Source organism: Biomphalaria glabrata, chromosome 5, assembly GCF_947242115.1.
Source record: "Biomphalaria glabrata chromosome 5, xgBioGlab47.1, whole genome shotgun sequence".
Taxonomy (NCBI): Eukaryota; Metazoa; Mollusca; class Gastropoda; family Planorbidae; genus Biomphalaria; species Biomphalaria glabrata.
The window spans coordinates 44,134,734-44,148,705 of NC_074715.1; the positions used below are offsets into that span (position 1 = coordinate 44,134,734).

Here is a 13,972-nt window from a genome sequence, read left to right on the forward strand (position 1 = left end):
TGCATGTCTCATTCAATTTATTTTTCTTTCAATATACAGCAATGAGAGAAATACAAAGTGATAGGATTCAGCTCACAAGAAATTAAACCTGTTTTTTTTTTAGAAAATTGGAACAGTATCTGAAAATGATAATGAAATAAATAAAACAAATGTAGATAAATAGGATGAAAAAAAAAAATCAAGATTAATGCTGTTCATGCTAAATCATTTTTGATTTTTGTTTCCTAGTTAAGATGAATTGTTAAGACACAATAGAAACTTTTGTTACAGTATCTCCTTACACCTCACCTGTGATAATTTAATGTATTACAAAAAATATACAGAACAAAGAATATGTTTTTGAAAGTTGAACGCATATTTGAGCACAAGATTTCACATGCTTTCTCCCCTCAGACAGCTTCCTTAAAAAAAAAAAAAATTACTCCTGTAAATTTTGGCACAATAATGACGTTTTGAAAACCCTATAATTTATACTGAATATGTTGGGCTTCTGATTATAAATTTATAGAAGAAACTTAATTAAATGTAACAGAATATATCCTTGGAGATTCTATTATAAAATCAATTTCAGAAGATTTTGAAGAAGAGTTATCATTATAGAAAGCATAGACCTAAAGTAAGAAAAAAAAAAAAAAGTTATGTTACAATGTAAGTTTGTCAAACAGTTTTTTCACTATTAAAAAAAACTAAAGATATACAGTACTAAGTGTAAAAAGAATGTATGTAATCCACAACTTTATAAAAACACAAGATCTATATACAAGTTTTTTGCTGAGTGTAAAACATGGTATGAGATATATAATTGTTTCACTCATTAATTACACCCTATGTGAAATAAATTTATTAAAAAAAAAAATATTTTGTGGTTACTTTCTTTCATCACTGAGCACATTTTGTGTTTATTTTTAAAATGGACACAATGTAACATTTTTATAGTTAAAACAGAATTACTGTTAACAAAACGTCTACAAATAAAGCAATTAAAGAAACTTGTTAAATTTTCCACTTCAAGATGCCATTAACTTACAACAAAAAAAAAAATACCGGTATATATATATAAATGACAAAAAAAAAATTAACTGAACATGACTATGACAAAGTATACACTATTAGTTGTTAGATCCAGTGTACAGTAATTCAGAAGTGACTATGCATATCCTGAAAGAACAACAACCAATGACAGGTTTTAGATAGCCCAGATAGGTTTGGTCTTTACTAGCTAAGCCTTGCTTCATTGTTACATGAAACTGAATGTTTCATCAAGTTGGCACTTATCTTTAGACACAATTGTATTAAATGAACCACTATAAAAAAAAGCACAGTACTTAAGTGTATAACTAGAGAATTAACAGTTTTACTCGGGTGCAAATGAGTAAAAAAAAAAAAAAAAAAAGCACACCACCTCATGAGCTACATGTAATCTAAAACACAAAATATTTTTCTTAACACTATATTACTTTAAGGTAGCATTCCATTGTAATCTGAATCATTATGACCCTGAATGTTCATTTTAATACATTTAATAGCATAAGGTGTAAATGTAATGAAATATATTGTACAGTGAATCTAAAAGTATTTTAACTGTTGTATAAAAAGCTAAAGAAGGTTATATATTTAAAAAAAAAAAAAATTGGATTCATTCTGTTCTTGTCAATTGATAATTTCAAAACTCAATTAATGTCACATTAAAATATTATTGCATATATGAAAATGGAGAACAGTACACTGTATAAATATGTCATGTGCAATACAGAATTATTATTATGATACAACTTTTTTTTTAATGAAACAGTTTTTATAAGGCGATAACACATACAATTGTTTGAAGATTAGACATTATAATATAAAGCATGAAAGCTCATGTGATAAATATTAACAATCAATAAAGGCTAAGACTTTCAAAAATATATCTTGGAATGTGGCTGATTAATGGAAAGAAATAAACTTGTGTAAAATTTTCAAATAGTACATAGACTCAATCTTAAATTTTAATTAAATTATTTACAATTGGAATAGAAAAAGAATCTTAAAATAATTGGAATGTCTTCTAGGATTAAACTTGTTTTTTTCCATTTAAATAAGGACTATTAATTTTGTGCAGCGTCACTTTGAAAACTTAAATGCACACAGCACAACCTAGTTGGTTTTTATGTAACATGAGCAATGAAAAAAAAAGAACCACTTAAGATTGATTCAATATTACAATGAATTTTCTGTGAAGTACATATCTTTATTTATTCATGATACATTCTTTTCTATTTAATTGCATACTGAAAAGTCTGGATAGATATATTAGCTGCTGATTTTCTGGCATAGTCATAAATCAGGGTGGATGAGGAAGAGAATAAAGGTCAATAAAAATAGTGACAGGAAATTTGTAACTTATAGTGTAATAATGTCCTCTTGTTCAGGTATATTTAACAAGTCATGGTAACATGGTGTAAGAATTTTTTTTTTTTTAAATTCCTTATGGATACTGTTAAATTAAAGACTAGTTCTATGATGTTTTCAAGATTTCAACTAAAAAATGATTAAAACAGCCAAAAATAAAAAAAAAAAAGACTAATTTTTCAATTTTGTACTATCTACATTAATATATGCAACTCATGTGTCTCTAGGAATAAAGCTTTTATACAGTGCACAGCATTAGAAAAATCATTTGTAAAAAAAATACCACAAAGGCACAGCCATTCTTTATCATACTCAATCCAACAGAAGACTTTCAATAATTTAACTAGGAATATGGAAAATTGTAAATCACAATAACAACCATCTAAACATTAATTTATCAGCTTCAATATTATATTAGAATCTTTTTCCTGCACAAAAGTAAACAGAATAAGTGAAATAAGCAAAAGTAAGTTGTCCTGGGCAGGACTTAGCTTAGCTAATACAAAGATCTTAGTCTATTAGAATTGTGTTCAACAAATGTAAACCATCTAATGATGAAACGAACACTATCACAGACTTCCTCCACTAAGGCTGAAACTATTCCAGTTTTTAAGGAAACAAAATTTCAGATGACTGTATAGCTAGAATGTAATCCATATATTTCAATAAAACCAACAAAATCAACAGCCTAGGTTAATGTTACGCATGTAAGTAAAAATTATTCATTACAGTGTAGATTTTGTATATATCACAAGTCTTTCTGAGACCAAATTCATTGATATGTTCTCAACACAAATTAAAGGTGGGTTAGAATAATTTTAACATTTGACTCTCATATACTTTCACAGTTTTGTCCACACATCTAATGCGAAATCCATCAACAAATTTGACAATTGTGAATATCAAACTCACAATAGTTGTGACACATATACAATAAGAAACAACAAACATAAAAAAAAAATATAAAAGGGATACAACTTTGGAGGCTATTATTAAAACTGCTCATTAAAATCTGCAGACACCTGATTCAATCTCCCACTCTTTGCATCTGAAATTGCTCCCCATAAATCAAATACAAAATCATCTGTAAATCCAAACATTCCAAGATCTGATTCATCAATACCAATAGCAAAATCACTAGGATTATTAGCTTTTCTTCCTATTTCCCATATTGTTTGGGCTGCAAAAGAAAAGGAATTTAAAAAAATTTTAGTTTTTATATAATAATAATAATAATAATAATAATAATTGTTTTGTTTAAAAGAAAAACAATGATTACCATTTCACTGATTACATTTCATTTACAAAACACAGAAGATATTAGATGAATATAATTTACGCAGATCTCTTTTAGTCACAAATATCTATGTATATGTTATTTAGCTTTGTTTAACTTTCTAACTTCACTTTAACATGGTCATATCACAGTCCACTATTTGACTTCACAAATCTTATTTTATTAACTTTTACTTAAGAAACTGACTTCAACAACTGACTAGAAACTTACTTAACTTCATCAAATTATTTCACAACTGTTCTTGCTACTCAATAGCTACAGGCCCTGCATTATGTTTCAAAATACTAAGGGAAGGGGGGTAACTCCAAAGAGTGATTTTACTAAATATAAATATACATTAAAAAAAACAACAACCATCAAACAACATCTAATATGTTAGGCCGCTTCCACGCTATTTCTTATGCAGATAAGTCACATGGAGGTAACTCTCAAATAATGTATCAAATAACAGGTGAAAGGCCAAGAATATAAGCTAGTTGGCGCTGATAGCGAATGTCCAACAAGCAGTTTAATAAAAATGAAGGGAACCATCAAATATCGCCAAGCTAAATCTAAACCTTCATAAAAACTGCCTCTCTAAAGCGGTACAAAGTAGTCAGTTTAAATTTCCCTATTGTTACAAAAATCTTCATCTTGTTTTTTACTGTCTCTATTTGCTTCATAGAATGGGAAAATTTTGACTAAGAAACAATGATGAGACGCCCCACCAATGCTGTTAGGTCAAAAGGAACAGCAGACAGCCAATACATTAAGTAAAATAAATATTTTAAGACCCCTATTTTAAGACAAGATTTTTACCCAGTTTTATAGAACAAAGACGTCTGAAAAATATAAATAAGAATATAAAATCGTCATCCTAACAGCAAGGTATAAATGCAAGACATGGAAGTCATTTGTCTAATTCAAGAAAGACTAAATGTGGCACAGCAGAAATGACTAAGATGGATTTTAGGGGTCAGAGATTGGATCTCAAACAAAAATCCTATGCTGAACAGGGACTCTACCAATTAATGAGGTTGTGACCCTGAGTGTTGCATGAAGTTTGCAAAACATCTCCTACGACAGAATGAATTACACATACCAAGAGTTGAAGTGACATGGAGCCAATACAAAGCAAAACAGAGAGGTCACATGTGGCGCCACACATTCATGGAGGACCTCAGATTAGTGGACACCAGGTGGAAAGAAAGATATTTATGGTGACAGCTTGCTACCCGATTCACAGATCTAAGTTTAACTAGTAATTTAAAATAATTTCATTGCACTGGGTTACAAACATTTAAAAAAAAAATAGGAACTTCAAAAATTCTTTAGTCAAACTTACCTAACTCTGTATCATTGATACCCATAAAAGACTCAAGTAAATTATTTATCTTGTCAGTGGCTACAGTCACAATTTCATCAGGCTAAAAGTTAAAAAAAAAAAAAAAAATGGGGAAAATTATTTAAAACATGAGAGGTCAGAATATTTGTATTATTATTTCACTTCTAAAATGTTTTTAACAGACAAAAAATAATGTAAAAAAAAATAACTAGGTAAAATCTTGCAAATAAAAATATAAGCACTCAAATTGCAGACTACATTTAATAGTTTTTATAACCATTTTTTTTTAAAAGGAAATTTTATGATGTTAAAATTATTGTGATTAAAAAAATGAATTTTATTTATATAAAATTATAACAAGAAAGTGTTCTAACATAAAAAATCATTAGTAAAAATCTGTCAATGATAATGTAACTGTCTAGTATAACAACTTACTATTTCTACAGTGGCTGGCCCAGATGACCTTAGCCTAAGTGTTTGTTTGCCAGAACCAAGATTTCCACTACCCTTCTTGCCAGTTGAGGGCCCAATGTTTGCTGAGAAAAAAAAAAAACTTTCAAATTCATTTAAGTTTTAAAAATAATATTAAGATGCTAATGAATGCTTACTGATGAATTTTTACCCTAAATGAAAATATATTATTTTTATAAGTACAATGTATGAAGAAAGCATAAAACTTTATGATATTCAAAATTCACAATAACAGAGAAGAATGGAGAAAGAAGGTTGACGGATCTTGTGTGGTGCCCCAGCGGTCCACAGACCAAAGAATAGGTGAATGTAAAGTTAGATGTGAACCTGGCCTAACTTATGTCTTATAATGAATATATAATTGCTCTAATTGTTTTGTAAAGGGACAATCTCTTATTCATCAAGAAAAAAAAAATTTCATTTAGTTCAGTGTTCTATCGCCATAAGGCAACGCACGAGATAATATGAAAAATACTTATTAATTGTTTTAAATTATGTCCAACTTATATGCATACTAAATAGATTTTTTTTATGTAAATGTAGTAGTTAGTACAACAGAACTTACTTAACTTAGCAATACAAATGTAAAAAAAAATATTTTTTTTTTGACAAAAGATCTAAAACCGTTTGCATAAATGTGTTAAAAATATGGTCAATAGTAATCTCCCCTACCAAGGAATCTCTTGTGTTTGTTACTATTAATAGTGAATAGTTGTAAAAGTGGTGAACTTTTTAAAAAAAAAAAAAAAAAAACTGCTTGCATAGGTGATTCTAGAAATTAGATTTTTCGGTTTCAGAAATGAAAAAAAGCCATTGCATCAGAACTTTGAATGGTCTAAAATATTATAAAGTTGGATTTTCACTATCTTTTCTAGTTTACGAGATCTAAACGGGACAGACATTCTACACAAAACTATAAGCTGTTAATATTTTGTATGATGAAAAGTTTTTAAAAGATAGTAACACAAGAATCTTTTTGTTATCACTGCAAATATCTAACAATCACATGTTGCTATTCATCTAATATTTTCATTATATAAGATTTGTGCTTTTAATTTTACATTTCACCCCATTCAACTTGTGTCAACATAAGACTTCTTATTATTAACCTTTTATGCTTTTAATGTGGCTGAGAGTTATGTCTTTTTCACTAGACTGATTTTCACTTTCACTTCCTGAAACAATTTTTTATTTCAAAATATTGTAACTCACAAATTTTAAAGTTTAAGGTTGAACTTAAGACCTAAGATTGGGGGGAAGATGAATGAGAATGACCAAAGACAGACCGAATTTTGCATGCACCACAAGCTTTGCATCACAGAGACAAACTTTAAACAGGTAGCAATCAAAAAGCTGACTCTGACACAGATTTAAAAAAAAAATTCCTAACTGAAGCCTATTGTGAGTACTTCATTTACAGATAATCCTGGTTCCCACAATAAAATTATGAACAAATTGAAACTACACCAAAACAGGAGTAGAGAAAAGTTGGCTTCTATTCATAAATGAACTTTCAAACATAACTTTTTTTTTGGCTAAAGAAAGAAAAAACATGAGCATTGGTATGAAGCAAGTTTGCCTAAAAATGGAAACTGTCACTTAAGACATGCCTTACAATACAAGAAAGAAATGGAAACTGTCACTTAAGACATGCCTTACAATACAAGAAAGAGCCTAAATCTTTATCAACTTCCAAACTTTAAGGACTATTGCAAGTAATACCCAAAAGAATCACAAGACAATGCACCAACAAATATAATCTGTTAAAATATCGAGATCCTGTGTAAAGAAAATGCTACGAATCTAATAAACTGGTAGCATGTTTCTTTCTTAATTCAATTCATGTAAGTTTGAAGTGAATACTTACAAAAACCAGATTTCAATGGTTCTACTGTTCTAAGTACAAATGTGGAGCCTTTTTCAATTTCTTTTAATTTTTTGGCAACTTCAAAATGTCGGCAACCAATTAGACTTTCTCCATTTATTTTTTCAATATGATCTCCAACTGCTATTAAAGGCACTTTATCCATTATGCTTCCTTCTTTAATGCGTTTAATAAAAGCATATCCTGCTCCATTGTCTGTAATTGTGAGGCCAAGGGCATCTTCTGATTTTGTGACCTCAACTTCTTTTGGTTGACCTTTGACATGAGCAAAAATAAAATCTTCCAAACCTATCTGACCACCTAACAATCTGGTCATGTCAATTTTGTGTGTGTTGAGAGTACAAAACAATATCTGAAATAGAAAATAGACTTAAATTGGATATATATATATACACAATAGTAATTACAATTATAAGAATGAAAATTTATTACAATGAACAGAAAGCTGATATATATATATATATATATATATATATATATATATATATATATATATATATATATATATATATATATATGTATGTATATATGTACCGGTATCTGATAATTTTAATACTATCTCTTGAGATAGCATTAGACTTATAGTTACTCACTATTCTAAGTTGTCTAAAAATAACAGACAGAATAGCTACATTTCTCCCCCTTATCTAAATGGTACCGGTGGGAGGGGGAAGTAGTATTAAATAATGTGATAGAAGTGTCTGAAGGGTCTCCATGTGCCTTGTTTCCCTAAACACATGTATAAGGGCTTATTCAGGCCTAAAACTTCTTTAAAAACTCTTACCTTTTTAATTCTGTTCTGAAAAACATTTTTGGAATTTTATGTGCATAAATTATGCAAATTAACTACCAGGCTTATTTTAATTCTTCTTCTTCTAGCTAGCTTTATTGCTGTAGAGCTGTGAGCTCTTTTGCAGACTGTGCCAAGGAAAAAAAGTGTGCTGTTTTCTTCAGATGTTCAGCACTGTCGTACAGGGTGTTGGTTATGTTGGGCTGTAGTGGCAGTAGGGTCTGCCTAAGGTGGATTTGGGAGGGGCATTCAAAGAGGATATATGATTTACGGTTTCAAAGGGGTGGGCGCAGTGTCTGGTGAATGTGATATCGTGAAGGGGCCTGGATCCAGGATGTGATGATTCCACAGGGCACAGTCCACTTTAAGCTTTCTACTGCAGAAATGTTCCATTTGGAGAGCTCTATGGATGGTGGAGAATGGACCATTGGCCAACCCCACCTTGTCCCATGGATATTCCGGTTACAGTCTTCAGACTCAAGATGTTTCCATTTATGTCAGCATTGGTGAAAATTGCCAAGATTGAAAACTCCCTTAAAATGCGGGAACTATATATTTAAAAAAAAAAGCCTAAGGAAACATTCAGCCTACCACTAAATGCCAAGGCTTATTTTAATAATTGTTAATATTTCTGATAGATTCCATAAGATTAAATTAGTTCATTCTTTCTTTTCAATAATATATTTTTGTGCATGTAAAGCAAATAGTTTATTTATTAGGAATTTTTTTTGTAAGAGAAGTGCTTAGTCTGGAAATAGTGCTATAGAATAGATGTCTTTTTGGCACAAGACAATATGCTAAAATTAAAGTAAAATGCTCTGTCTTAAGAGGGTTAAGATACTAAAAATTTACTGATTAAATGCTTATTTTTGCTTTAAACATTAAAGAAAGAAAACATTGCATAATAATACATTAACACTAAATAAAAAATTTTGATATTGTAGCATTTTCTAAAATGGTAAACCTTATCAAACACCCACTGTAGCTCTGAATAGGTTTAATGGAAAGCAAGGGAAGTGTAATATATTTCATGTGTATGTATACAGTCAAAATAACACGCTTTCATACCACTATGACTCAGTATGAGTGTACTTTATTGTCTAGTAAGGGCCTAGAAAAACCATCTTGAATGATCTTGCACAGTCACAGGCATACAAAACTAGTAAATGTGTTAAAAAAATAGAAAAATGGATCACACAGTATTTCTGTGCTAACTTTACTAATGATCAAAATAACACATTAATAAAAATAAGGTGAGATGCCTGATATGGTAGCTTTACTCTACTATTAGTAGTACTAAGTCTAAGTATACTAATAATTTACTAATTTAATTAGTAATTAGATCTATTACTTACTTCAGTAACAGGTATATCATAGCAGTCTGCAATTTTCTGGTATAATTCCTTCACATTTGTAAATCCAGAAATAATACCCGTGGGGCTCCCGTGAGCTTGTTGGCAGTGAAAAACAAGCTTGGGTCTAGGAGGAATATTTTCTGAATTGGGCCGTGCTGATTTTGATCCTCCATTATTTCCACTGTTGGCATCGTTTCCAGCTGTACTATCATTCGAGTTTGGGTGGGGCGAATCGTTCGCATGATTACTTGTATCAGCGGGAGTTTTATTATCATTGTTTTTGTTACCTTTTCTGCTTGGAAAGAACCGAGGCATAGTAACTTATTTTCTTTAAAACTTGCAGAAGAAAAATGATTTTATAACTTATGAAGTGATTTTTGAGAAAATCCTAAACAAAAAGGATTGGTAATTCTACACATCAAAGAGGAAGCAGTAAATGTCTTTGGATGATAAAAAAAAATGGCTTCTTATAGGAAGTGACGTCAATACTAAGTTATTATTGGAAAAGAGGGCGGGTCGACCTAGTCTAGTAAATATGAATAATTTGAATAAGAAAAAAAAAGAGAGACATACCTCATTGATTGATTATACATAGAGTATAGATCTAGATTTAGATCTAGATTTAGCTATTGAAATAAAGACAAGGATTGGCTCTTTTTCTGTAGACTAATAACCGTGATTCGGAGTGATAAAAAAAAAATGTTTTGTTTGACTTATTAAGTTTTACATGTAGATATTTAAGATATCTAGATCTAGATTAAATGTTTAATTTTGATTGTTTCGGGTGTTCTTTCAGATTTGAAGATTATTAGAGAATCACAACATAGCCTGACATAGGCCTACTCCTACTAGTAAAGTTTCGATTCAGCATAGTATAGTACGGGCATGGCAGCAGCGAGGGTGAATGGGGATGACAGTCTTGAGCGCATAATATACCAGATATAATAATATATCACTTACTTGACTTACGGGTGACTTACCAGCATCACATGTAAAATCCTAGAACACATAATATGTAGCAACATCATTTATCATAAACCACTTAGAGACTTAGACAAACATAATGTCCTTACTCCATACCGACATGGCTCTAGGAAATATAGATCATGTGAAACACAACTAATAGGACTAATATGATGATTTTTCAAAAGGTTTAGATAACAGTGAGCTAATAGATGCTATCTTACTAGATTTTTCCAAAGCTTTTGACTAAGTTCATCACCATAGTTTGCTTAAAAAATTAAAATATTTTGGCATTGATGGCCCATATTGCATCAGTGGATTAACGGTTTTCTGATAGAGAGAGAACAAATTTAACTGTAATAATAAATGGTTCTAAATCAACACCAATAACAGTAAACCGAAGCGTAACTCAAGGAACAGTCTTAGGTCCACTACTATTTTTAATTTACATAAATGATTTACCAAATTGCATTAGTTCAGGAACAAAAATCAGATTATTCGCAGACGATTGCATAATATATAGAACAATAAATACAACACAAGATACAGAAAGTTTACAAAGAGAATTAGATGAATTACAGAACTAGAAATCTAATTTAAATTATTCTCATTAATTGTTTTCATAAAAACATTACTTTATAATTGACCCTAACAGTCACTAACAATAAACAGATGAATAGGCCTATATATATATTTAAATAAATATTATAATATTAGATCTATATTGAAAAAAAAATATTTAGTTCAATTTATAGAACTATATTAAAATAATGTTTGCTGTGAATTTTCCTTCTTCCTTTTGTTTGACAGTTGAAATTGATAGGCCCTACTTGAAGATAGTTTTTGCTTCTAGCCTTAAGTTAATTTAAGGCCTTAATAAAATCCTTAAGTTATAGGCTATAAATTTTAAGAATTTTTTTTTAATGCTCCTGGTACCGTAAACAAGTAGGCCTATACATTGAGAATTGAATGATTATATAGGTAAGCATGCAGCAAGTCTAGGAGATGGAAACTCCAAAATTAAATCTACAGCAATCCGTTGTCCACAAACTAGTCATCTCAGGATACTGAGTCATTGTGGTCAACATATTTGTCCTAAAGAATGGTTTTTGTCTGCGAAATACCATTCCACTATATAAATACTTAGCACAAACTGGATGCCTTACAGTGTTAATTAATTAGGTAGGCCTACAGATATTTAACAAAATTTTAATTAAACTTTTTTATTGTTGTGTGAGCAAATATCTAAATAGTAGAAATAATAATGGAAAAATATTTTATCTCCATTATTGTTTAAAGTAAAAAGTTATCAGGTACTCCAGGGATCTGCTTTTGTGGGTACTAGGAATAAGCAACATGAAAAACTTTATATATAATTTTTTTATTGTTGTAACACTTTTATATACATTTAAAATTGAATACTTTTTTGTTAAATGTAAAACTAATTAACAATACTGATCTTTAGATATACAATAAAATGAGTGTACATATTTTATTTGCTGCAATGCTAATATTAAAATTCTATCAACAAGAACTTGAGTAGATTTTGTATTCAGTTATAAAATTAAAATGTATAAAATTATATTACAACACAGATTTAAAAAAAAAGACTTTGATACAAATACTGCATTAATATATATATATTAAATCAAATTATATTGCATTCACACTTATTAATAAATAAATCATTACTAACTAAGCCATGTAGGGTATTTGTAAACTGAAACTTTAGTTTTAGTTTTTAAAAAAACATTTTTTTTTATTTTATTGTTTTGGACTTCAATGACATATTAAATAAACCTAAAAGGATGTTATATTGCATCTTATTGCATCATACCATCATGCACATAAGATAAGAGGGATATTGTTTTTCAAGCTACACAAAGCTTCTAACAAAGTGTAGTTGAAAAGCCTCTTCAAAAGGCTGACTATTTAAAATATTTCAGACTTTGACTGAAAAGCTTAATTGTAATTTATATAACACTAATTTTATTTCTTTTTAAAGGAAGCAAACAGTAATGCTAAAAATTGTGTAGGCCTATGCTCTGACATGAGCAAACCAAAAGAAAAGTATCATTTTTTTAAAAGTTGGTAATTAAGACAAGTAGTGGGCAAAAACAATGAGCCATATTTAGACCAGCGAGTGTTCACAGTGATGCACTAGGAAAAATAAACCCAAAGAAAACACAAAACATCTTGCTGTTTTCAGTCAATAAAATGATGTGGCATTGTGGGATGGATGAGTCTAGCAAGCACATACAATCACTACAGCTTAGTTTATTAGTGAGAGAGTTAACAAAGTGATGTAAGACTAGATTAGTCTACTCAAGTGTTGTGTCTGCAGTGAAACCAGTTACATTGGAAAGGACATGCTAGTGCATGACTTCTGTTGGAATATTTTCTAGATATATTAATGAGGACAAATGACAACATGTTTTTCTTTTGTGATGACACATTATCTCTGGGTTTTTATCCATGGTTTTTATACATTTTGTAGGTTGTTTTTTATAACTCTAGTCTAAAAATTGTAAACTTTTGTTTTCAATTGGTATGATGCACAAGACAAATGATAATTTAAAGCAGCTAATGAATTCCATATAATATATCTGTCTTTACTGATTTAAAAGCTATTGCCCTTTTAATAAAATGTGAAAGTGTAATATTATATACAATTCAAAATTTAAACAAAAAAGGGGTTGGGGCAATTATGTAATTTAATTAAGTGTCATATTCATATTAAGTCAAGACAAAATGATAAGAAATTAGTATAGAAAATTATTTTTGCACTAATTAGTTGACCAGTGTAATTTGTACAAATACAAAATGTTACATATGCAGACATACTTGTATTTAGAGACACACACACATTATATAGCATGGGATCATGACAGATGGTTCACAGACAGCAATGAGTTCCATCCTAGAAATGGTTCTTGGACAAATGATGAACCAGCTGTGTATGAATTAGTTGTCTTTTTAATCAATTGTCCAGTAAACAAATTGTTGGGAACACATTTTCATTGAACTAGTTATCTGTGAACCATTTGTTGTGGAAACAATATATCAATATATAAATAAATAAATATGTATATTTATAATATGCATATATACTGCATAAGAATAAAAAGAACTGAAATAATTTTACATGAAATATAATGTAAAAGTAATAATAGGAATTTTAAAAAGTGAAAGGAAAAATTGGGAAAAAATATTTTCTAACTTAATAATCCATATACTATACTTTAAGACATAGGTTAGTTAAGAATGCATCAATTTTCAAGATTGTCTGTAATTATAATATTGTAGTAATTAGATACAAAATGTTAACTTTAAACAATGTTGTAGATTTACAGATATCAACATATGAAATAATACACATATTTTAGTTATTATCACAAATCTTCAAAGGAGTCAAAATTTGTCTGTGACATTTGACATACAGTAAACTTCTCAAGAGTCATCCGAGATAATTTTTTAATTTGTCTTTGGATAATTA

The 13,972-nt window shown here is 29.4% G+C and overlaps 1 protein-coding gene across 1 annotated transcript; it reads right to left on the reverse strand.

The window, feature by feature from the left end:
- On the reverse strand, nucleotides 1-9,980 carry LOC106064055 (PDZ domain-containing protein GIPC1-like). The gene is made up of 5 exons (XM_013222549.2): nucleotides 9,514-9,980; nucleotides 7,351-7,720; nucleotides 5,448-5,548; nucleotides 5,013-5,094; nucleotides 1-3,571 (listed from the first exon to the last, which is right to left on the reverse strand). Exons 1-5 carry the CDS (start codon nucleotides 9,826-9,828, stop codon nucleotides 3,384-3,386), a joined length of 1,056 nt encoding a protein of 351 aa, XP_013078003.1. The 5' UTR covers nucleotides 9,829-9,980; the 3' UTR covers nucleotides 1-3,383.
- Nucleotides 9,981-13,972: the final 3,992 nt, after the last annotated feature.